General features: G+C 38.7%; 1 protein-coding gene across 1 annotated transcript in view; it reads left to right on the top strand.

The window, feature by feature from the left end:
* Positions 1 to 25,039, top strand: part of LOC148350945 (uncharacterized) — a 100,814-nt gene that overhangs the window by 59,171 nt on the left and 16,604 nt on the right. The window contains exons 13-28 of the mRNA XM_088320147.1: positions 2,096 to 2,149; positions 2,776 to 2,820; positions 4,519 to 4,572; positions 4,692 to 4,736; positions 5,638 to 5,691; positions 5,824 to 5,877; positions 6,920 to 6,973; positions 7,045 to 7,098; positions 7,241 to 7,294; positions 7,352 to 7,396; positions 10,239 to 10,292; positions 10,371 to 10,415; positions 11,305 to 11,358; positions 11,460 to 11,513; positions 13,820 to 13,873; positions 16,477 to 16,530. Of these exons, the coding sequence (XP_088176273.1) occupies positions 2,096 to 2,149; positions 2,776 to 2,820; positions 4,519 to 4,572; positions 4,692 to 4,736; positions 5,638 to 5,691; positions 5,824 to 5,877; positions 6,920 to 6,973; positions 7,045 to 7,098; positions 7,241 to 7,294; positions 7,352 to 7,396; positions 10,239 to 10,292; positions 10,371 to 10,415; positions 11,305 to 11,358; positions 11,460 to 11,513; positions 13,820 to 13,873; positions 16,477 to 16,530 (828 nt within the window). The remainder of the gene's footprint in view (positions 1 to 2,095; positions 2,150 to 2,775; positions 2,821 to 4,518; positions 4,573 to 4,691; positions 4,737 to 5,637; positions 5,692 to 5,823; positions 5,878 to 6,919; positions 6,974 to 7,044; positions 7,099 to 7,240; positions 7,295 to 7,351; positions 7,397 to 10,238; positions 10,293 to 10,370; positions 10,416 to 11,304; positions 11,359 to 11,459; positions 11,514 to 13,819; positions 13,874 to 16,476; positions 16,531 to 25,039) is intronic.

Genomic DNA, 25,039 nt, shown 5'->3' with positions numbered 1-25,039 from the left:
TTATAGGATTTGGTAGTATTTCTTCAGTATTTCCGTGTGAGATTCGTTGCAGTATTTATGAAGTAGTATTTTTTTTAGTATTTGTGCAGTAGTATATCTGTAGTATTTTTTATAGTATTTCTTTGGGAATATTTCTATAGTAGTATTGTTTTTGTTATAGTATTACTGTAGTATCTTTGTATTTCTGTCATATTTTTTTCTATTCAGATTTATAGCAAACTAATATTAGGTCCAAGTTTTTCAGTACTTATGTAGCAATTTTTGTTGCATTTCTGTAGTAGTATTTTTGTAGTAGACACACAAAGGGAGACCGAGGACAAAGCTGGCACAACGAAATAAATATAGTAGTAGTACTTTTTTTCCGATTACATATATAAAAAGCCTAGCTGGCTGCATGTGGCGCGAGAGCCGTAGTTTGTCCACCCTTGGTCTAGTATCAGTCAAAACTATTTTCAATTAACCCTCTTTCTCAGATTATGTTGTTCCCATATTGAAGTAGAACTTTAAATCTAAAAAAGATCTCCACTTGGGCAGCACGGCGGCGCAGTGGTTAGTGCGTGTGCGGCACAGTTCTAAGGTCTTGGGAACCTCCTGTGTGGGTTCAAATCCAGCTACTGGACTTCCTGTGCGGAGTTTGTATGTTCTCCCCGTGCTTGCGTGGGTTTCCTCCGGGCACTCCGGTTTCCTCCCACTTTCCAAAGACATGCATTTCAGGTGGATTGGCCGGTCCAAATTGTCCCTAGGTGTGAATGAGCGAGCGAGTTGTCTGTCCCTGTGTGCCCTGCGATTGGCTGGCAACCAGTTCAGGGTGTTCCCTGCCCACTGCCCGATGATTGCTGGGATGGGCTCCAGCACCCCCGCGACCCTACTGAGGATAAGCGGTGCAGCTGATGAGATGAGATCCCCACTTCTGAACTGCTTTCGCTTTCATCATTAAAGGTGTCATAATTATTATTTATCCTGCATTTATAGTCATTCTGCAACATTTGATATTAAAATATACATATTACATAGAGTAATATTAAAAAGCATAATCTAGGTCCTGAAATAGGCTGCAGCTCAACAAAGCACTATAAATAGTTAGATTGTTTTATCTTGTACACCCTGAACAACCTAGTCCCAGAGTTTAGCTGGATGATTTATATTGTTTGAAAAATTTCAAAACTGCCTTTGATCGATGCAGAAACGTTGGATTTTCCACAATTATTTCAGGTCATAAGATTTTTTCAAACAATTTGGGAAGCTCAGAATAGCCTGGATCAGCCACAATGAGCCTCACAAGTTGTTTTGGACTTTGGCAGCATTGTGCTCACAGGCCAAATACAGTTTCTCTTTGCATTGAGCGTGGCCGAGATTAGGCTGCATTTAGCTCTAAATGGACACAGTAATTCCTTGGCAGCTGGTCCGGCTTGCCGAAAAAGTATAATCAACTTAAATGGTTATGCTCTTAAGATGCATATTTCAGATGACTTATCGAATGTGAGCTTGGCAGTACTCATGATCACGTAATAGCTTTTTTTCCTCATCCTGCTTCAATATTTCTTTCTAGCTCAACATATGGATGACTATGGATTACTTTGGTGACAATGATGAATGTTGTGAATCATGTAGTTAAACATGAGATTGGGAGGCCAGCTCTCCTAAAATTGTTGTTGACTTGACATTGTGGGACTAGAAGGCCAACTCCCCTAGAATAGCTGTTGATTTTGTTTGACATTGTGAATAACATTTAAAGCTGAAATTTATCTGCTAAAACTTTGCATCTAGTTGGGAATTCTTAACCAGAACATTTCTATTCTTGCCATGCCAGGAGAAGTGGGGTTGAATAACTGTTTTTCCTATAGCTTTATACCACAGGCATAGCTAGATTACAAAGATAGATTGCAGCTGGAAATTACTGAGAGCATCTCAGTATGTGACATTTGCCCGCCTTATAGTCATTCTGGGTTGCCAAAACACTGTGCATTTAAGATAATATTAAAGGTGAGCATGGGTTTTGGTGCTTAAAGATAGTTTGCTCATGCAGAAACGTGAGGTAAAAGCACTTGAGTGGTGCTGTGTGTGTGTGTATTCATCATCTGTGTGTGTATTTTAGGGCTTTCCTGGGGACTTTGGAGAGCGGGGACCACCTGGAGCAGATGGCGAGCCAGTAGGTTCCCTGCACACGTCATTTTGTTTTCACTTTATCAGGGAACTCTTTATTTACCTTAAGTAAAATAGTACCAAAATATAGGTTTCTTTCGAAACTCATTTTGAAAGTGTAACACTTTTAACTCCAACATGGCCCCTTAATTAATTTGTGTTGGTTTACATTAAGTATTTGAGGAATGAAAATAACTTAATTATAGTCTGTATAAACATTTGAATTTGTTTCTATAAAGGGATGATAATTCAAGTAACGTAATGGGATGACTTTAAACGGTTTGTTGTTAAACACAGGATTCAAACTACAAATGAATCAAATGGACTATTCTAAATCAGGGAATTACTTTTACTTTGTCTTGGTATAACATTTATTGTTTAGTATGAAATTTGAGCATCCTCGTTTATCTTGACATGAAAAAAAAACATTACCAAAGATTGCAAAAGTGAAATTTCATTAGCTCACCTTTCTAACATACCTCACAAACACACAGAACCCTCTCATAAGTGTCCTTGAACACCGAGCCACTATTCCAAGCATGTTTGTTTAAAAAAAAAAAAAAAAAAAGAGGCAATAACCCCAGAAAAGTGCTCCCTCAGTCTTCAACTCACTAGCTCCTTCTGTGTGCGCAGGGCCAGATGGGAGCCCCTGGTCCAAATGGAGTTCTTGGGCTAATTGTGAGTATATTCTTTTGAATTATTTTTTTATCTGAATGCAATGGGAAATGCCTGCTTGAGTAGAAACGAAGTATTCTCTTTGCTAGGTTTGCCCATATGCATTTAATATACTGGAAATAATCAAAGTAGATGCACTTTTATTTAAGTGTGAAAATTCTTAGAATTAATAGTCAATCAAACAGATTTAAGCAGATTGCAATTTCTTTAAGCACCCACCCACACACATTTATAAGCACACACCAATGGCCACATAAGAGTGTGTGATCGTCTCTTGTCACATCCCATCTTCAGCTGGGACCAGTCGCTCCTTCCAGTTTATTCTGGGCCCCTGGCGGTGGCAGAAGGCCTGTAATTGGAGGAGCATGATTATAGCTCTTGTTCCAGCACTTTTTGTCCCAAGTGGTATTTGTGTGGCCAAGCTAGGAGTGCACATTTAAATGTATGAAGAACAAATAAAACAAAAACTTTTGTGCTAAAAATGTCTTTATTAACTTTCCGTAGAAAGGCAAACATCTAGGCCGCACGTCCTCTTCCGCGCAAGCAGGATATAATGGCAATAAAACCAGAGATGTTTACAAGTCACAGGAGATCATATTCACGTCGCATTTAGTTGAAAATGTGAACAATCTCACAAAAATATTGGCTTTCACCCAAAAATGCGACCTCCCAGTCTTGGGGTAGGCGCCCACCTTCTAAGGCTACCGAGCTGTTCTACGTTCGCTGCTCTGCTTGAGAGACAGACTCTGCATGATAGTGCGCGCTGCACAATTTTAAGAAAATCTGAGACTTTTATGTGGCCCTTATGGTCATGAAAGTACCTTATACTATGATTGGCTAGTAACCAGTGCGGAGTGTTCTCTGCCCTCGTAAAGATTAGCTGTTTAACAATGAATTTATATTTACCTTATTTATTTGGTTGTATACTAAATAGGTTTATAAAATACATTAATACATATTCTTCTAAGCCAGTGGTCCCAAAGCTACAGCCAGTGGCCAGATACACCTCCAAATTTGGTCCGGGCTCCTGAACAATACCAGATCATTTTGATTTATTTTTCATCCACCAAATACATGTATAATCACATTTCATATTAATCCATAAAATGACTTAAAGTCTAGAAGCACAATTTTGGTTGTGATAGGATTCCAACTTAGGTCACAGCAGCAATTAGCTGTACTCTTACAACTGGATGATCAGTGGTATAGTCCATGTAAGAATGGGCATTGGGTTTTATCTCATTATCACATAATTTTTGGTCAAGGAATCAGAAGTGAATGTTAATTTAATTGTGCATTTCACATGTAACAAAGGCAATACATTCTATTCTATTGTTCTATTATTTTTAAAGCAATGACAAATTTGTTGTAAAAGTAACAAGTGAGATAAAATTTACTGCCTTTTCGGATGACACTGTCCACTCATTGGAGAAGGGAACATTTATGTGGCCCTCAAAGTAAAGACGTTTGGGGACCTTTATTCTATACCAAGACTTGTCCGACATGTTAGCATTTCACTCCTCCCTAATTAATGTTTCATTTTCACATTCACCCTTCAATTTTTCTTTTTCACTTAAAAGCGGTGCTGTCTGAATAGACTCCTGAAATAGCAGTTTATTTAGCCACTATAGCTATGTGAATGTTGCTTTGTATATCTGTTCTCTTTTGTCAATATAACCATATTTGTTTTTGTTCTGATAGGGTGATATGGGAGCTGTAGGCGAGATGGGCCTTCCTGGACTTAATGGACTGAAGGTAATCTTAACAACATCCTTGTTTGAAAAACTAAGCAGCATTTACTCTCAGACCATTTTTGGGCTCCCTGATATATTGAGATTTGGATCCTTAACCCATGGCTTGGCATTTTCTTCCAGGGGGTGCCCGGTAATCCAGGAGATCCAGGACTGAAAGGTGATAAGGTGACCTGAATATTCTTGTTATTGCATGTGATGGATGTGTAGTTCTTTGTGTCCCGGAGCGTAGACTTATATAGCCTACTTTTACTAAATTCTAATCTTTGATAAGCATCACATATCCAAATGCTTTGAACTCATGCCACGGCTCTACTAGTATATTAACATATCCAAACAATAATGGTCACAGGTTGGTTGTGGTTCCTCCCCTGCCTCCTTCCTGCTTATTTTATCGCTGCATTTATTATATTATGTCACTTAAGCTGCAAAACCTTACATACTGTAATGCAGAACCCTTTTTAAAGGTTGTTTTTAAAAACTCTCTTTTAGTATGACTTGATCCATGGCTCAATTTCATAGCTAAGCAGCCAAATCCGCCCACCACATCTTTTGATGTGACTTATTCAAAATAACCTCCTAACATTAATTCTAGAATACGTACGACTATTTTCTATGATTTGTAATTTTCATTTGCTCTCAAAAACACTCAAGTATGTAACAATTAAATGCAGGGGTTGTGCTATGTATGTAGTAATATGATGATGTGATTATACAATTATGGTTGCAATCATGGCCATCTGAAGGTAATCATTACTCTAATGTTGCCGGTGACCAAAACTAGTTTGACACCCTTTCCCTAAACAAACATCAACAACATTGGTGAAGGTATACTTGAGCATGTAATTCCAGTAAATCCATGTCTACATAAAAGACTGAAATTACAGGGATACTAAGTGTTATTGCAGCATTTATGAAATTGAGGTTCAGATCGCAGGCGAGCTGATGACATAGAGACTGTACGCACCGTTTGACTGTTTAGCTACAAAACCAGTGAATCGTAAACCAAACGTTAGTCATGTCAATGTCTAAACCGCATCTGTAATCCTGTTTCTTTTGATCTCCTTAGGGTGACATCGGACTTCCCGGCCAACAAGGCGAGAGAGGGTTCAAAGGAGACAAGGCAAGTCTTGAAATTAGTGGCTTTTCGTTGACTGCATATCATTAGAATCAAAATCAGAACTGTTCTCCAAATGAAAACGTAGTTGTCCCTCGTTTTTTTTTTTTTCCAATGAAATTTGTTGTTTTTGTACAGGGTGCCCAGGGGGCTTCAGGACCACTTGGGCCTCGTGGGAAACCAGGGCCACAGGTTTGTTTTGCATCTTGGTCTACCAATACTACTGTGAATTGCTCACCAGTGACTTAGCAACAGTTAGTTACTCTATTGTATTCTGCCTTACACTTACTAAGTAAACAAACATCAACTGTAACTTTGCAGTCCTTATATTTTCTGATCAAACCATGGTAGGATTCTTTTGGTGTAACGTGAATACTGTACTTAAATCTTGAACCGGATAAACCATTTGAGGATCACCGTTGATTGGTTGCGGTTTCACTGTTGGAGGTAACTTGACCTCTTAAGCCAAAATAATTATTTTTCCAGGTTTAAAATAATACTCCAGTTTCCCCCTTTGTATGATTAATTTGGTCAGGTGTGAGCACAATATTCAAACTGGTTTAAACCAAACAGTTTTCATGCAATCTTTGTAGAATCTTAGAGAAATCCTTTAACAGTTTTACTGTCAAACGCTATGATTATTCACAAGTGCTATGAGGGAAGAACAGCTTTTTTCTCTCAACTGTGTGATTCGTCTGGTCTAGTGTGGACCTAGTGTTCCAACTCAGACCTAATTAGCCAATTCCTGACCCTCCTGTGTTGACTCAGTCGTCGGCTGTTAACATTTTCTAACTATTGATGCTTAGAAAGTGTCCCTATTCTTCCTATTTAACAAAAACGTTTGCTAATTTCCCTCAAATATACTTGTTATTTGTTTAAGTATAAACACACTATTCAGTCATCCAAACAGCCAATCTGAGACCAAAATTATAGATCTTAAACAAACTACTTGTTTTGGTAGACTTGGCCACTTGTGCTCTTACCCTCCCATTCCTTCTTTTCATTTTAACCAACCTTAAACTTACCAAAGAAGCTCTATATTTTGACCAGATAGAGTTGTGATACGTAATTCCCCGTACAGTAAGAGAAAAGTGTACATGCCCAGGTAATATTAGAGTTAGTGAGTCAGACTCTTTTCGACAGTTGTATATCAAAGAAAGCAGATTGTAGATATTCAACCCCCGTTTTGTGTTAGGTTCAGTCCTAAACTTGCGTCTTTGTCCTAAATTCTCAGGGGAGTCCGGGAGACAAAGGTCCGGATGGCGCACCAGGACCATTGGGCCTCGAGGTGTGTGTCGCATTGCCGAGTTATGACTGTTTTAGAGCAGGATTCTGAGCTCCTTTAATTTACCTTAATAGGGTTTCCCTGGTGATATGGGACCACCTGGAACAAATGGTCTTGAAGGGCCAAAGGTGAGAAAAATCAACATGACCAGAATGCCATTAACGCACCGTTAAGGTTGTGACAAAGTTTATATTTATCCTGCAATTGTATACAGGAGTTCAGTAAAAAATGTGAACTGTGTTAAATTTACCTAAATATACTTGTTTTAAGGGAAAGCTTGGTACCAGGGGTTTACCAGGGCCACAGGGATTACCAGGCTTGGAGGTAAGCAACGTAAACAACAACAGTTTTACAGCCAAAGACAAAACAATCTTTTTTCAGGGAGATGAGGGCCCGATTGGACCTCCAGGACCAACAGGATTTGAGGTTAGTGATTATCTCTTGGTGCCAAATCTTGCATCTCTAGTGTATGTTTTACAAAAATAAGTACTATACAACAGCAGATACGCTCCATTAGCTTGACAAGAGTACAGTGAAGTATATTTATGCACTCAGGTTAGTATTGGTCCTGTTCTTTAAATGTTAGCCAAGGAGGATTGGCATTAGTCAGCCATTGTTAGCGTTTTTTCAAGCCCAGATAAATTTGGACCATCAGTCATAGGAATCATTCGAAAATCAGATTTGGTAACGTTCTTTCATTTAATTATACCACGATAATTTGAACAGCACAACCTATTAAATAAACACTGTTGTTTACCACCCTATCTAGTCTATGCAGTCAATTTCATGTACTTACAATTTACTCATTTGAAGACAAGAAGGTGATAACTTTCATTTCTCTGTTGACTGTGGAGATTTATAGCAAGCATAAAAAGGTTAAATAATGTTGATGGTGTAGAAAAAGAATACTTCCGAGCACCAAAATGGAGTTGGACATTGGAAAAATACTTTTTCTTGGATTTCTCTTGAGTCAGTCACTTTGATGATCCCAGATGGGCTAGAATTCTTTTTTTTCTTGTTCTTTTTACATCCTGCATTTTTCACTCGAGCTACCAACACCCCTGACCCCCGCTGATATATCCGGGTCAGATCCCCCCTCAGTCTTTGTGAGGAGTGAAGCGGGAGATGAATGGATTGATCTCAGTCCAGGTGGCACGAATCCCACTCTCCAACTCCATGGGAAAACATCTATCTAAAACACTAAATGTGCATTTTAAGGTCAATGTACTAGTCCACGCTTTGTCCTTACATGAATAGCTCTCATATCAACCTTTTATTAACTGTGAAACAGGTTCTTGTTCCAATGGCTGATATGCTTGTACTGGTTATCGAGGATATAAAAATGTTGTGAAAAGTGTATTAGTTATTTATTCAAGTTCCCTTTCATGCACTTCGACTTACAATTATTGGATAAAAATAACACACTCTCATTAATCATAGTTAGGCAGTCATAAATGTATAATGCTGTGATTTTTAAAAACAAATAGGGGTTGTTTTGTTTCCCTCAGCTCACTCTATATTTTGCTGTATACATACTCTGCATTCGTGTTCACGTGTCTGATAGTTTGACAGACTAATAGCAGGCTGGCTATGCTTTACCATTAAGGCAAAATTGTATCAGTTCACAAATACTTGCTGCAATTAGTAATGCTCCTATTGAATAAAATTAAGTTTTTTTTGTTTGGCTTTAACTTCAGTCTACAGATGAACTTGCTGATAGTCTTTATTGTCATTATTATAAAGTACAACATTGTAGGGTTTCTTCTTTCAGTGTAAGAAAGCGATTTAGAGAGTGGCTGGCTAGCTGCACAGAAGCTTTGGGTATACTCAAATTCAGCCATACCTCCGTGATGATTAAAAAAAAAAACGTTATAAATATAGCAGTTTTCTACGAGTTTTAGCTCCAGCTCCGTGATAGCATTGCTGTCTGCTGCAGAACACAACGCATGAGATGTTGATATCAATGACAATAAAGACAACTCAATTAAAAATCCCTGAAGCAGTGAACCGGCAATAATCAAAGCGGAAAGTGGCGAGGTGTCAACAAATTTTACCCCGTTATCATTTTTGACAAGTGTCCAGGATTTTCATACAGCTGTGGAAAAATACACTCAGTTACAACTATCATTTAATAGTAGTGCGATAATTTTTATAATTACTATGCGGAATAATTTTGTATAATAATTTTGGTATTACTGTTCAGGTTGTAGAAATACAGTAATCCCTCGGTTTTCGCGGTTATTGGGGACCAAGACCACCCGCGAAGAATGATAATCCGCGAAGTAGCGGCGCCCTTCAAAAATGCTTAAAAAACGTATACAGGTATACAGTATGCCCCCCTGTATACAGTACACCATATAGAATACGGGTAGAGAGAGAGAGAGTGAAATTCATGTTATAACAAAAAAAAAATGTAAAATATGTTGTATGTACACGGAATAGGACTGCGGCGAAACCACTACGAACCATTCAGTATGATTGTATTAACTGCTCTCAACCACATGCAGCAATCACAGTTTATTTCGCTTGTTAACACTACCGGTTACATATTGAAAATGAAAACAGCGAGCGAAGCGGCAATGACTAAGCATTGTGTCAGGGCCTCCCCCTCCCTTTCACAATAAGAGTGTCTACACCGTGTCCTCAGTTGACATAAGCTCAATGGCGTCAAGTCAATAAATGCTTTTATTGAGAATGTAAGGTATATTTTTTATACCCGCGAAGCTCCGAACCCGCAAAAAGGAACAGCGAACTAGCAAGGTTCCACTGTAGGTCCAAAGTGACAACAGGACCAGGTAAATTCTAATGTTGTACAAAATTGTCTCACGAGTGAGAGCGTAGTACATTGACCTAAGATGGATATCTGGTTATGTATTTTAGTATTTATAGGGTTCACTAATACTACAGTGAATTACAGTAGGTGTTGATACGAAATGTTTTGTTTTCTGACTGCGCTTAAGAGGGGGTTTCATTGAATATGTCAAGACATGTGAACCACTTATCCAGGTCAAACATTATGATCCCTGAGTCATTTCATTCAGAGGAGTTACGGCTGGTAAAAAAGCACTTAGTTCCCCTCTTAACACCAGGAATGATAGTCAAGAACATAACAGTCTGCAAAAAAAACCTCACATTGTGCCAAAAGTGGAATGGAGGCGTGTTACCTGTGCAGACGGCCACATCTGCCGACTCACCGCAAACTGTCAGCGCCAGTGATTCAGCGACCGTCATTGTTTATGCGAGACAGTTAATGCTGTGTCCTGTTTAGGGTCGACTGGGCAGAAAAGGATTCCCTGGTAAGGTCGGGCCTGAAGGAGTGAAGGTGTGAACTTTTTCTTTGTTTCTTTCAAGCAGGGGTCATTAGCGCATGTTTAATGGTAGGTGTGCTTGCTTTGTGCAGGGTGAGGCTGGCATCACAGGAAAAATCGGTGCCATGGGAGAAAGTGTAAGACTCTTTTCTTAACTGCACATCTTTTATTTTTTACCTCTTTGGCTATCACCTAAAGGTTTTTGACTCAGAGGGTTAATAAAGCCTTTTTTATTTAAGTATGTTTTTTTTTAAAGCCACACTATATATTTTACGACAAAATTCAACAAAAAAACAAACGTGCTCTACAAACAACTGATAATTCTTCAGCACATTTTATTTAACTGTTATATTATTTGATTAACTATATGAAATCATAGTAGTGCCAGATATACTATTTCTAATTTGCCTCTCTCTCTGCAGTTACTTATTTTGTTCAGGCTCATTTTGACCGTCAATCTTGTCGTAAATAATGGTTTCAAAACAAAGTGTGAGCAGAGTTCTTTTGTCGAAATATCATAAAATACTGCAAATGAGAAGGGTGTATTCAAATTGCTCTGGGTGCTCGGCTGGCGTTTTCAGGTGTTTACAGTTTTATTCCTTGGGTTTTCATCATAAAGTGTCATAAATTGTTTCATGAGCTTCCATATCAAGAATTCCTTAGAGACGTATAGCCAAAACAGGGTCTGTTGGTGTAACATCTTGAGTATAAATTGTAGTTGAAACATTACAAATTTACTATTGTGTATAACTGTACCTTAAGAAATATTTTTTTAGCATTCAATTATATTAATTTGGATTTTTTTTTAATGCTAGACTACCTTTGGATTTTTTATAAATTTAAGTTCTTGGCCTTATTAAAGAATGTACAAAAAAGCCTTAATACATACATAAAATGTCATATATGGATCCATAGAAAAGTTCTTTAAATCAGATGCATGCCCCGGATAGAATCCTAATATCTGGCGGAAAATGTTTGATTATTGTTGGGCTATTTTGAACAAGGCAACTGTTTTCACCTTCTCAGGGCTTGGTGGGTTTCATCGGAGCCGTGGGCGAGGTTGGAATAGCAGGAGAGAAGGTAACTTTCCATGTGAATTCCGACAAAAACCACCCCGCTCTTGACAAAGGCAAAAAAAAAATTCCCCCTTAGACCTAAACGCTGCACTTTTGTGTTCTCAGGGAGACAGAGGAACGATGGGCCTTCCTGGACCACCTGGAGAGAAAGGCTCAGATGTAAGTTAAAAATATATATTTTGGGGGGTTTTGTGCTCAAAAAGGGTCCTCAATTAAAGCGTGTGGGCTATTCCCATGGGAATTCTAGAACTTGATTTTTTTTTGATGGGAAAGTAGGAACACATTTCCTTACAAAAGCTAGCAGCTATGCCTGCTGGAAAACTCTTAACAACCGTGACTGATCACTTCCAATGACTTTGCCTCATGGATGCTAATTATGCAATCAGGAAGTCATTGGAAACGTTCACAAAGAAGTTCTATAAGGAAAAACGTGTATGTCACTTATGTACTTGCTCTACTAGTGGACATAGTTCTGAATTAATCGGTTCCAACTAGTTATGTTTGATACAAAGTTTTTCAGCTCGATAATGATACAGAGTCCTTATGCCGCTATTATATAAATGTATCTTCATCCTTCAAACTGTTTTCGTTATTTTCAGAGAATCACCTTAAATACCAAAATATATTTCTATATATGGCATTTATGGCGGCACGGCGGATGGGTGGTTAGCCCGCAGCCCCACGGTGCAGAGGTTCAGATTTCAAGTCCAGCTACCTCAGCCTCCCCGTGTGGAGTTTGCATGTTCTCCCCGTGCTTGCGTGGGTTTCCTCCGGGCATTCCGGTTTCCTCCCACATTCCAAAAACATGCATGTCTGGTTAATTGGCCAGTTCAAATTGTCCCTAGGTGTGAAAAAGCGAGTGAATGGTTGTCTGTCTCTGGGTGCCCTGCGACTGGCTGGCAACCAGTTCAGGGTGTCCCCTGCCCACTGGGATGGGCTCCAGCACCCCCGTGACCATGCTGAAGATAAGCGGCCCAGATTATGGCTGGATGGAATATGGCATTTAATTAGGGATGCACGGTAACTGTCTTTTCCTACTGTTGCCAATAACTGGTATATAATTCTACCTTAGGAAACTCATATTGAAAATGATACCTTTTTATTTGATATTTTCAACAAAAACCAAACACCCGCAAAATAATTGTTTTGTATGTGTCTTTATTTTATTTTTGTTGACAATACCATTGTACAATCAATCAATCAATTAATCAGGCAATACTTACTTTTTGGTCAATAAAGATCAAAATGACTATAATAACAACTATAATTATTGTAGTATTGTTATAAACACTACTGGCATGTAAATTATGTAGAAAGTGCATATGAATATAATTATGGGTGTTCATTATGTGAAAGCACATCACTTCTAGACATTAAAATAAACATAAACATTTTGATGCATAGAGGGGAAACGACATTCAGCAAACAAAATGTTTGATCAATTACTGCTTTGGAGGTTGCTTACAGTGGTGAACTAGAGGTAATATCTTGGGCTCGCGCCTGAACCCGGCCCGAAATTCAATTATTGTGGGTTTTTATTTTATTTATTTTATTTATTTATTTTTTCTTTCTTTGTGGAGGATCTGCACAGCGTGCATGCTGTTCAACGCACTTACTTTTACTCAAGTAATTACTTGGATGACTATTTTTTATTTTTATTGTGTAATATTATTCTGAGGTAACAGTACCTTTAATTGAGAAACACACTTGGGCACTCAATTCGGCGACTCGTGTACTTAGCCGCTGCACTTTGACGCTCCTCTTTGGCACCACGCGTACTTCAGTGCTGAAGTGTACACTTGATTTGAAGGACCAAGCTTGGTTTCAGGGTCGATGACACATTATTCACAGTAACATCAATTTCTCCTTTTTTAAACTTTGTGGCCTTTTCCTATTAAATGTGCAAAATCACATGCCTCTGAGTATAACTCATTTCTTCATCCTGTGCATCTATATAAACCACAAACATTAATAAGTCCTCAGTATAATGACAACGGGAAGTGCTAGCCACCAGCTATCCTGCAAGCTATACAGATGCAACAAGAAGTGTTCACCACATAGTAAAGGGTCGGAAACCAGCAGCTCTGGAGCCGCATGTGGCTCTTTAGCACTCCCTAGTGGCTCCTTGGTACTTTTTAGGAAATGTTTGCTAATGGAAAAGTAAATTGTTTTATGTCAGTGGATAAACATGACACAAAACTTGTTAACATTTTCCAATAAATAGAGATATGAACACTATTTGTTTCCTTCCTTCCTAGGCTAATATAAAGCTTACAATTTTTTGCCGCTCCAAACAAATGTTGTCGTTTTTTGTATTGGTTTTTGGTCCAACATGACTCTATCAACATTTTGGGTTGCCTTCCCCTTATCTAGTAGTTTGCTAGCTCGCTTACTCTGGTATTGTTCGTCAGTAGCTCGCATTTTTGCAGTGTAACTGTTTTCAACATCAATTTCTGTACTCGTAGGGTCACCCGGGGACACCAGGGGAGACTGGGCCTTCAGGACCACCAGGAAGACCAGTAAGTTGTCACCTGATTTCTACCTTGTAAGGCTTTTGTTATGAATGCCTTATTTTGATTTTGCTTATAGTTTAGGTATCCAGTTCAAAGGCTTTTTAGCTTATTAATATGTCAACAAATAAGCAAAGTTGGGTGTGGTTTGTTGTCACTTACCCCCTTCAGACCAACTGAATGGATCTAATACGGTTGGCTAATATAGGGAGTTTGGTGATGCTAGTCGTCAATGTTACACTCCACGATACTAGCTGTAATTGTTAACTTCTACGTCAGTAGTTGCTAATGCTAGTGACCTGACCGACACAACCTCGCTAGCGTGAATAAATACGATAGTAGGGAAGAAGCTACAACAATTACCACTCAGGACAAGAAAAAATAACATTTTATGTTATAACAATGTAATAAATTGTAAAAGTGTTATAAAAATATACAAATTATTATACTTTCCAGGCGTCTAGGCAAGGCAAGGCAAGTTTATTTGTATAGCACAATTCATGCACAAGGCAATTCAAAGTGCTTTACAAAAATGGCAGACAGGTTAAAACACACAATAAAATAAATTGAAATTTTAAAATGTGGTTTTTAAAATGCATTAAAACCACAGATAAAACATAATAAAATCAATGAATTAAAATAAGGTAAAAGTAAAGAGTGCAGATAGAACCCTTTCAGTTGTATGCACAGTTGAACAGAGCTGTTTTCAGCCTGGACTTAAACATTGTCAGATTAGACGCCTGTCTGACGTCATCAGGAAGACTATTCCAGAGTTTAGCTGCATGGAACTGAAACGCAGCTTCACCTTGTTTAGTCCTGGCTCTGAGCACCAGCAGAAGGCCTGTCCCTGAGTTTCACAGGGTCCGAGATGGTTCATATGGGACCAATATGTCACAGATGTACTTTGGTGCTAGACCATGAAGAGACTTATACACCAGCAGAGCTGTTTTAAAGTCTATTCTCTGAGCGACAGGAAGCCAGAGCGACACCTCAGCACAGGACTAATATGGTCGTACTTCCTTGTTCTAGTCAGGACCCGAGCAGCAGTAGCACATGTGTCACAGTCAAAGACCTGTGGGCCACATCCAGCCCCCAAGAAGGTTTTTTTCAGCCTCTAAGATGATCATGATTCATTATTTTATCAAACAAGAGGAATCGCTGTGTACAGTAATATTTTGTTTATCGTGGTGGTTACATTCCAAGAGAACCTGTGATAGGCGAAACGCAAAAGTAAACATCTTTTTTTTTGTTGTTACAATTAGATACTGTTTTACACACTTGGACCGAAGAACAAACCCCGTTTACAGGCTCAAGCAGATTTTTAAACTAATAAAAGCACTGAATACACTTTTTATTATTTATTTGTTATGAATAACTACTGTAATATCAACAAATAATCAGCAGGGGGCGCTGTTGAGCCAGTTAAAAATAATTATAAGAAAAATTATATTATTTTATCTGAAGTGATTTTAGGCCACTTTTGCTAAAATATAAAATGTATATAAAATAGATATCACATTAGAGTAATGATTGATCAATTGAAAAATACTACTGACCATATTTGTTCAGCATTGGATGCAACGGTAATTAAACCCGAATCGTGGTGGTGACATCACCAAATCTAAATCACTGGACCATTTGGAATGTAGATTGCATAGGAAACTGAATTACAATTTATTTAAACAGCACACTATTTTACTCTTGGTGCCTCCTACTCTTGTACAATGCTGTAATGGGACATTAGGGGATAGAGCTCAGCCAAAAGAATGTTGTAGAATGTGGGAGCGTGAGTAAAAATAGTGTGATGATGAGATAAGTTCAATAGTATGATAATAAGATTGAATGCCTTTTCTTATGTCATCTAGATCTGTAGTGGTCTAGTGAAAGGTTATACAGTGGATTCAGGTGTGGTATTATTAGTGTTGTTGTTATGACTAATATGTTTTTATTGGGCCATAATAAAATTGTCAGGAATTAAACTGGTCTAAAATTAAAAAAACGGTTGCGAACCACGAGATCATATACAACTTTGAAAAAAAATGTTCAACATTCAATCAGTCAAGCCTTCTATTTAGCCCTTCTATCCGTTTGACTTTGAAACCCTTGGTTTATTGTATTCATCCCTTCCATCTAAATTTAACTTGATCAGAACAATAGCCCTACAAATAGCTGTAAAGCCAAATGGGCATGACCATTTGTTCATTCACTCTGTTAAGTCCTAAGCTTAAATTGATCAGGCAACCTCCTGCTGAACCCACATGACCCTCTTGTCGCTCCAAATGAAAACAACGACAACAAATTGGAAGACCCCCTGCCCCGAACCTAAATCACCTTGGCCTTGGCTCGGCCCAACTCGGATTAAGCGGGTGTCAACTGCTGCGGGAGGTCACCGAGCCACCACAGCAAATATAAATACAGATTAAGGAGACATGCAGGGGTGGGATTTCACTGCAAGGTGGTTTAATTGGTGTGAGTGGCAGATTTAACAACAAACCTCGAGGTCATGCTACTAGCCCCTGTTCCCCTTTGCCCCTTAGAGTTTGGGGTCTCTGTGATGTGTAAACCTTTGTTTTGTCTTTCTTCCGCTTATTCCTTTCTCTTCTGTCTTTCAGGGAACCCCTGGGGCCACAGGTCCTGCTGGTACCAGAGGAACCAAAGGCTTACGGGTTTGTGTCATTGATGGATTATTTCCCAATTTTCTTAGATACTTTCACTTGGAATTTGTTTTTAAAAAGCGTTAATTGAATTTGAAATGTTTTATTCCTGTCCAAAATGACAAAGATTTGATTTACCACACACAACCCTTTTCAACACATTTAGCTCATTTAAAGGGATGCTGTGTAATAGATGACCACTAGATGCCACTGTACTGTGTAGGGCATGATGATACAGTATGCAACAAGTTATTTGGTAATTCTAAATTTAATATGAAATGTGTAAAATAGGGCAGCACGGCGGCGCAGTGGTTAGCGCTTGTGCGGCACAGTTCATGTCATGGGAACCTGTCGTGGGTTGAAATCCAGCTCCAGACTTCCTGTGCGGAGTTTGTATGTTCTCCCCGTGCTTGCGTGGGTTTCCTCCGGGCACTCCGGTTTCCTCCCACGTTCCAAAAACATGCATTTCAGGTGAATTGGCCGGTCCAAATTGTCCCTAGGTGTGAATGAGCGAATGAGTTGTCTGTCCCTGTGTGCCCTGCGATTGGCTGGCAACCAGTCCAGGGTGTCCCCTGCCCACTGCCCGATGATTGCTGGGATGGGCTCCAGCATCCCCGCGACCCTACTGAGGATAAGCGGTGCAGCTGATGAGATGAGATGAGATGTGTAAAATAAACAAAAACATATTTTATCTTTTTACACATTGAACAGATTCAAAATCGAACAACTCAAAATCCCTGAAAATGCAAAACAATAAAATGAAAATTAAAAATATTGATTCTTCAGCGTAATACATAAATGATACAATGCAAAAAACAAAACAAAAATACAATTTTATTTTAACCAATTTAGACACGTATAATCTGAAAAACACGCAAAAATATAAATTAAAATAAGTAAAACAAAAAGCAAAAGAGAAGCAGACTCTTAACGATCAAATGCACTCTGCTTCGGAGCAATCAATATCATTAGAATGAGTAAAAATTTGGCTATGTTACTGCTTTTTATACATACTGTACTTTCTTTTTTTTTTGTCTTTCGTATTAAACTCAATTATTACCCAACACCTATAAAGCCTGTTCTGTGTTGGTAAACAAGTGTGACGTAGCAAAGCTGTGCAAGCATTGTTGAGGCAGAATTCATGTCAGTTTAACAGCCCATTGTCACAAAACAATCATAGATAATGGATAGGAACCGCGCAAAAAAGCACAAAATATGTGCTAGCAGCAAGATAGCGACTTTATTTTAGTCATCAAAGTCAGCAACACCAAAAGTATTTAGATTGGCGCTGCCATTTTTCCTTTTTCCACCGACCGAAATCAAGCATGTCAGTTCCCTCCAGTTGAGCCTCATGTTTTGTAAAATAAATACACCATAAAAGTTTTTTTGAAAATGCATTTTTAAATGATACCTCATATATATTTTGCTTATTGTTAAAATCAACTTATTTTGTAAAGGGGCATTGTGTATTATTTAGTGCCTTCTAGTGGTCAAATAAAAAGCTGCTGTCATTAATCAAAAAATAGTAATAATCCAGATGTATGACTATTTTTAATGGGAAAAAGAATCCACTTACCATAATGAAGTTCATCTTAAAGCCAAAAGCAAAAAGTCAGCGATTTTCCTTTTGTTTTTAGCAACCTGTTATAAATCACACTTGTTTCTTTTTTGAAGCAATAGCTCCAGATGATAGCAATTCTCACGAGCTCACCACATGCCAAAATCTACAGTCTAGGCATGGCCTGTAAATCGGCGATGAGTGATGGATTCTCTCATACGCCGCTCGGCACGTGCCCAACAGCGCACACATACGCGAGCTACTGTACCGAACTTGTAATGGGAGAGTAGAAATTTAGCAGTCGTCTGGGAATTTGAACTACATAGCATCCAAAACGAGACTATGCAGGGTCTCTGCAATTGTCAAAGTCTTTTTTTTTTTTTTTTGTAATTTCAGAAAGGCAATTTGCCAGAATGAGAATAAGTTTCCTAAAAAAAGATGACAATGCATATGATATTTCTTTATCACACGGTTCTGGTTGGTCCATCTTTAAATGCTAAACGTGATCACAGTGACTCTCAAAGGGCTGCACAGATCATAGACTATTACAAACTATTATTACAGACTATTAACCTACATGAGGGCAAATGATACACATATTATCAACATAAAGTATAGGTTATTCACATGCTATAGAGTAGAAGTATGTTTTGAGCTTAGATTTAAACATTTCCACTGAGGTTGCAGATCAAATATCAGGGGGAAGAGCATTCCACAGCACCGGGGCCCGGATGGAGAACGCTCTCTAACCTGCGGATCTCTTCTTGGCTCTTGGGATCACTAGTAGACCAGCGTTTTCAGAGCGAAGGCTCCGGACCGGAACATAGGGGGAAATTAAATCTGAAAGATATGAGAGAGCAAGTCCATGTATGATTTTGTATAATACCAAAAGAACCTTGAAATCACATCTTAAGCTATCAGGGAGCCAATGCAGGTTAGCTAAAACCGGGGTAATGTGATCAAACTTTCTTGTCTTAGTTAAAAGCCTCGCTGCAGCATTTTGTACCAGCTGAAGGCTGTTGATTTTGGACTTCGGGAGACCAAAGAGTAGTGCATTACAGTAATCGACACGGGAGGTAACAAACGCGTGAATTATAATCTCCGCATCTGACTGTGACAGCATTGGATACATTTTAGCAATGTTGCGAAGATGGAAGAGAGCTATTCTAGTAATATTCTTCACGTGTGTTTGAAAGGACAGATCGGGGTCAAATATGACACTTACATTTTTAACTGAGTCACTCTGGGTGATCTTACATTTGTCAATGTTCAGAGCAGTTTTTGAGAACAAGTCACGGTGTTTAGATGGACCAATAGCTAACATTTTGGTCTTTTTAGAGTTAAGGCGCAAGAAGTTGAGTGACATCCACTCTTTTATCTCAGAGAGGCAGGCCTCCAAATTTCCAGAATTTAGTGTGGCAGATTCCTCCATCGGAAGATATAGTTGAGTGTCATCTGCGTAGCAATGGAAACTGATATCATACTTGCGAATAATATAACCTAATAAAAGCATGTAAATGCTGAAAAGAAGGGGGCCTAGTACTGAACCCTGCGGAACACCACAGGTAACACAAAGGGCTCGGATGTCATTTTCACCCTATTTAACACAGTGTGTCCTATCTGAGAGGTAGGATCTGAACCATAAGAGAACGGTTCTTGAAAACGCTGTATAAATGCAGATCATTTCATAATCAGGGCTGTCTCAGTAGATTGCATTGATTCAAAAAGATTGTTATTGGATATAAAATCATTCAGGTGCTGTGCCACAACTTTTTCAAGTACTTTAGAAAGAAACAGTAGGTTTGACACAGGTCTACAATTACATAAGCTTTCTGGATCAAGGTTGGGTCGTTTCAGTGTAGGTTTAATAACAGCGGACTTAAAAGTCGCTGGAACTACACCTGAGGAGAGTGATATGTTCATAATATTTAGAACTGAAGGTCCACGGACCCCAAAAAGACCTTTAATCAGCGAACCCGGATGGGGTCAAACAGGCAAGTCGTCAGTTTGGCCATACTCACCACCTGTTTAAGATTATCAAAGACAGATCACTAAATCTGAAAAAATTCCCTGGAAAGCCAACATGTCGCGCATCTATAGATTTCAGCCCTTTAATATGTGATATATTAACAGTGTCTTTAGAAATTTCTTCCCGTATGCATTGAATCTTCTTATTTAAGAAAACCATAAAGTCATGGGCTGACTGGGTAGAACTATCTGGGATAATCTGTTGCCTCGTTAGCAATGCTACAGTGTCGAAAAGGATTTTGGGGTTATTCTTTTTTGCCGCAATCACCTTCGTAAAAAAGGCTAATTTTGCGGAGGCAAGGGCTGCTTTATACTTTAACAAGTTGGCACACCAGGTTTGACGGAAAATATCAAGCTTTGTAGCGCGCCATTTTCTTTCAGATTTTCTGCATTCTTGTTTAAGCGATCTAGTTTCATCAGTAAACCAAGGCGTGCGTCTTTTAGGTCGTGATTTAAGCCGTGTGGGCGCTACTGAATCCAGGACACTAGCCAGGGTAGCATTAAACTCATTCATGAGTGAGTTAATAGAGCCTTTATATAAAGGAAACAACGTAACTACTCCTGAAAGAAGATCAGAGAGCTTAGAAACTTTGCCAGTGCTTATATTGCGTCCGCTAAATACTTCAGTTTTTTTTAATACCAGCACCTCAAATGTAACTAAATAATGATCAGAAATAACGGTAGTACACGGTAACACCGTCGCGTTTGAGGTTAAAACTCCTCGAGTCAGAACCAAGTCTAGCGTGTTTCCATCTTTACGTGTCGGCAAATCAACCAGTTGATTAAAAACAAATGTATCATTTAGAGACCGAAACACAACAGTAAGTGAACTGAGTGGGGAGTTCATATGAATGTTAAAGTCCCCCATAATTATTATTTTATCTGCGTAGGTTACTAGGTCAGACAACAGTTCAGAGAATTCCTCATAAGAAAACTGCGTATGGTCCAGGTGCGCGGTAAATAGTTACTACATACAGTGCATCCGGAAAGTGTTCACAGCGCTTCACTTTTTCAGCAGCAGGAACTGGCAGACTAGTCAGGATAGAAGGAAAAATGAATGCAGTAATATATAGAGATATCCTGGATGAAAACCTGCTCCAGAGCGCTCTTGACCTCAGGCTGGGGCGAAGGTTCATTTTTCAGCAGGACAACGACCCAAAGCACACAGCCAAGATCTCAAAAGATTGGCTTCAGAACCACTCCATGAATGTCCTGGAGTGGCCCAACCAGAGTCCAGACTTGAATCCGATCGAACATCTCTGGAGAGATCTGAAAATGGCTGTGCACAAACGTCTCCCATCCAACCTGATTGAGTTTGAGACTTATTGCAAAGAAGAATGGGCAAAACTGCCTAAAGATAGGTGTGCTAAACTTGTGGGATCATATTCAAAAAGACTTGAGGCTGTATTTGCTAACAAAGGTGGATCAACAAAGTATTAAGCAAAGGCTGTGAATACTTATGTAAATGTGATTTCTTAGTTTTCCATTTTTAATAAATTCCAAAAAAAGTTTAAAAAAAAAAACTTTTTCACATTGTTATAATGGAGTATTCTGTGTAGAATTTTGATATAAGAGATTAAATTAATAGAATTTGGAATGAGGCTGTAACATAACAAAATGTGGAAAAAGTGAAGCGCTGTGAATACTTTCCGGATGCACTGTAAATTGACATTAAGGAGGACCGCATAACAAGAGCCTCGAACACCTTAGAGGTACGGGGAATAAGTTTGAGTTTCCGAAATGAGCGCAACACCGCCACCCTTTTTCAAAGAGCATGCTACATGACTGATCACGTAGTCTTGAGGAGAAGCCTCATTTAACGGTAAAAACTCATCCGGTCTCAACCAAGTTTCACACAGACCATTCAGGTTAAGTTTGTAATCACAAATAAGACCACCAACAAGAAGAGCTTTAGGAGCAAGCGATCGAATATTTAAAAGACCAAATTTCAGCTTTGCTGAATCGTTTAACTTAGCTGAAGTCTTTGTAGAAATCGTCACAAGATGTCGCCGTTCGGGCGTGTTGAGTCTCAGGCGTCGGTTGACAAGCAAGATCAATGAAGAAATATTGGTGGAATTAGGCACAATGCCATCATCTTCGTGTCCTCTCTACCGTCTCGCCGATGTACCTTCCTTAGCTTAGCACACTTGCCCGAGCGACAGTCCCGCTTTTGTTCACGATCCCTACGCCGTCTCCGTCGCTTCGTAAGTGGGTTGGCCGTCCACGGAGATCCCTTTGTATCTCTTGCGGGATATTAAAGGTGGTATAAAAAGTGCCCGAAAAGTCAAAATTTAGACGCAGACCCAATTGTATAAGTTCCTCTCGACTATAGGTATTATTGGCCACGCATGTGTCCAGAAAAGAAAGCAAAAAAAGACAACAGAAAATAAAACAGACTGGAAGAGTCAAAGAAAGACATTGATCTAAGCTCAAAAGTCATTACTTTCACCCGTAAAGAGAATAACACATTTGATGTGTATAATTCTTTATCTATTCACCTATAGTTTGTACATGATACATTGAGTATTGTATACAACAATTGCCCAGTGACACAAGTTATCAAGCCTAGCATGCAACAGGTACCCCAGACAGGAATGTTAATGAACCGGCTTTCTACGTAGAATTTAATAATAGGCTTATGGCACCCGGAGCCTTGCGGGGCGATCACCCGACTGCGCTTGGTAGTAATAAATTCTCCAAACTTCATACATGTGAATAGTGCTTCAGAGTTGCATGCTTTTGGACTCTGGCAATTGAATATTTAATATGGAAATATCTATTTGGCGCCACCTTGTGGCACAGTAGTGTTTAAACCCTAAAGTAAGGGAAGTTGGTCAGGTTTTCTTTCGTGGGCTTAAAAGATAAGCAGACAATAAACTTATTGTTTTTTGGGGTTTACCTTTTAAAGCTTAAAGTTGACAATCTCCCAGTCTCGTATTTTTTAGATCAAAACCTTTTTACCTACCGGTTTCCTGCTATTTTATTGCGAGTGGGCAACCCCTAACAAACATAGCTGATAACTTCTCATTTGCTGCCACTTAATTACATCTACCGTATGTGTAATTCCAAACATACCACTTGGCTGACCAGTATGGCTCGGATGCAATACTCTTTTTTTCCCAATATGACTCAGATACTATTTTGTAATGTTTAGACACTCAAAATAGGAAAAAAGACATCAATGGATTTTGAATTTGCAAAAATAACAGCAGAGCACCTAAACCTCAGATAAGAGATTCCAACTTATTCTAAAAGTCTCCTTTTGAGACATTTTTATTAAATCTCCTAGGTTAAAAAAACAGACCCCAAAGGGTGTGTAATCAAAGAACAGCAACATCATTGTCCAGTCAACAGTCAACAAATAGCAGTGAGGTACAATAATCAAAATAAAAAATTGGCATCCTTTGCAATTTTCTTTTCAGGAGTCCAATATTAAAAACAAAAAGAAAAAAATTATCATTACGGTAGTCATTAATATCAGATACCAACACTACGGACACCCAAACCCCCTGAAAATATCAGCTAATTTAAAAGCTATACCAATATATCACAATATTGTGTTTTTCCCTAAAATTGCATGAACATGTCAATCTCAAATTTCTTGTTAACCACTACAGGGCAACAAATAAGAGAATCAGTTGAAATTTAAAAATGAGGCTTGCACCAATTAGAATATACAGTGGGACCTCGCTACTTCGCGGTTCCACGTTCGTGGGTTCAGAGCTTCGCGGGTCTAAAAAAAAAAAATAATACATTAAAATGATTTATATGATTTTTTTTAAAGCATTTTTGAAGGGGCGTCGCTACTTCGCGGATTTTCACTTTTCGCGGGTGGTTTTGGTCCCCATTAACCGCAATAACCGAGGGATTACTGAACTCACCCATTTCTACCTTAAGCTAAACTTCAATCAGTAAAGCAGAAACACATATCTTTTCATATCTTTATTGTCCTGTTTTAATCTGTAACCCTTTAATAAAAATGATTTATAATAGAATAGAATAGAATAGAATAGAATATACCTTTATTGTCATTGCTACAAATGGGCTAACATATTGTGACAACGAAATTGGGCATGACACTCCAGTTTTACACATTCATAGTGAGGTATGAGCAAGAAGATAAAGGAACAGAGAAGATAATGTTATAAGACAAGGGGGATAAGGCTATAGTTATAATTTACATGGTATTTACACAAGAAATGTCGGCATGTGGGATGTTACATACAGGGTTGTCGTGATAACGTTGGTATCGTAACGGTTGTGCAATATTGCATTTGGTGCAAAGTCATCATAGTGCAAAAATAGTCAGCATATGCATTGGTGCAAACATAGACATCATAGTGCAGAAACAGGAAATGGTCAGACATTGTGCAATTTGAGCATTAAACGTAGTGCAGTCGGCATGTGCAAGAACAAGACATGAGTAACATTATATTCGTATGAGGTAGTGTTGGCACGAGTTTTTAGTTTTTTTGTGCGGTGTCTGTTTGAGCATTGAACAAGCATAGTGCAGACAGCATGTACGTGAGTACCATTTACATACGTGTGAGGTAGTTTTTTGCAACAGTTTTCAGTTTTTTGTGCGGTGTCTGTTTAGGGTGGTAATGGCTGTGGGGAAGAAACTGTCTCTGAGTCTGTTCGTTTTTGCTTTGTGTGACCTGTAGCGCTTGCCGGAAGGCAGCAGGTCGTAATACGTAAGTTAAAGGGACAACGTGTATCATTTAGCTCCGCCTTGTAGAAGAAAAACAACTTTCAATAAAAATTTAAAAAAAGATATAGTTTTGAATAATACACAAAAATCTGTGAACTTTTATATGAACAAGCATTTTTTCAAATACACGCAGGTTGAGAAATGCGTATTTATATTACATAGCATGAGACTCACCTAAAGGGAGCTGACATGATACCCCAAAAAAACAAAAACCTTGCTTTGCA

This window comes from Urocampus carinirostris, chromosome 16, assembly GCF_059441175.1.
Source record: "Urocampus carinirostris isolate Australia breed hairy pipefish chromosome 16, RoL_Ucar_1.0, whole genome shotgun sequence".
Classification (NCBI taxonomy): domain Eukaryota; kingdom Metazoa; phylum Chordata; class Actinopteri; order Syngnathiformes; family Syngnathidae; genus Urocampus; species Urocampus carinirostris.
Note: the sequence above shows the minus strand (reverse complement) of the source record. Positions and strands in the feature narration are given on the sequence as shown.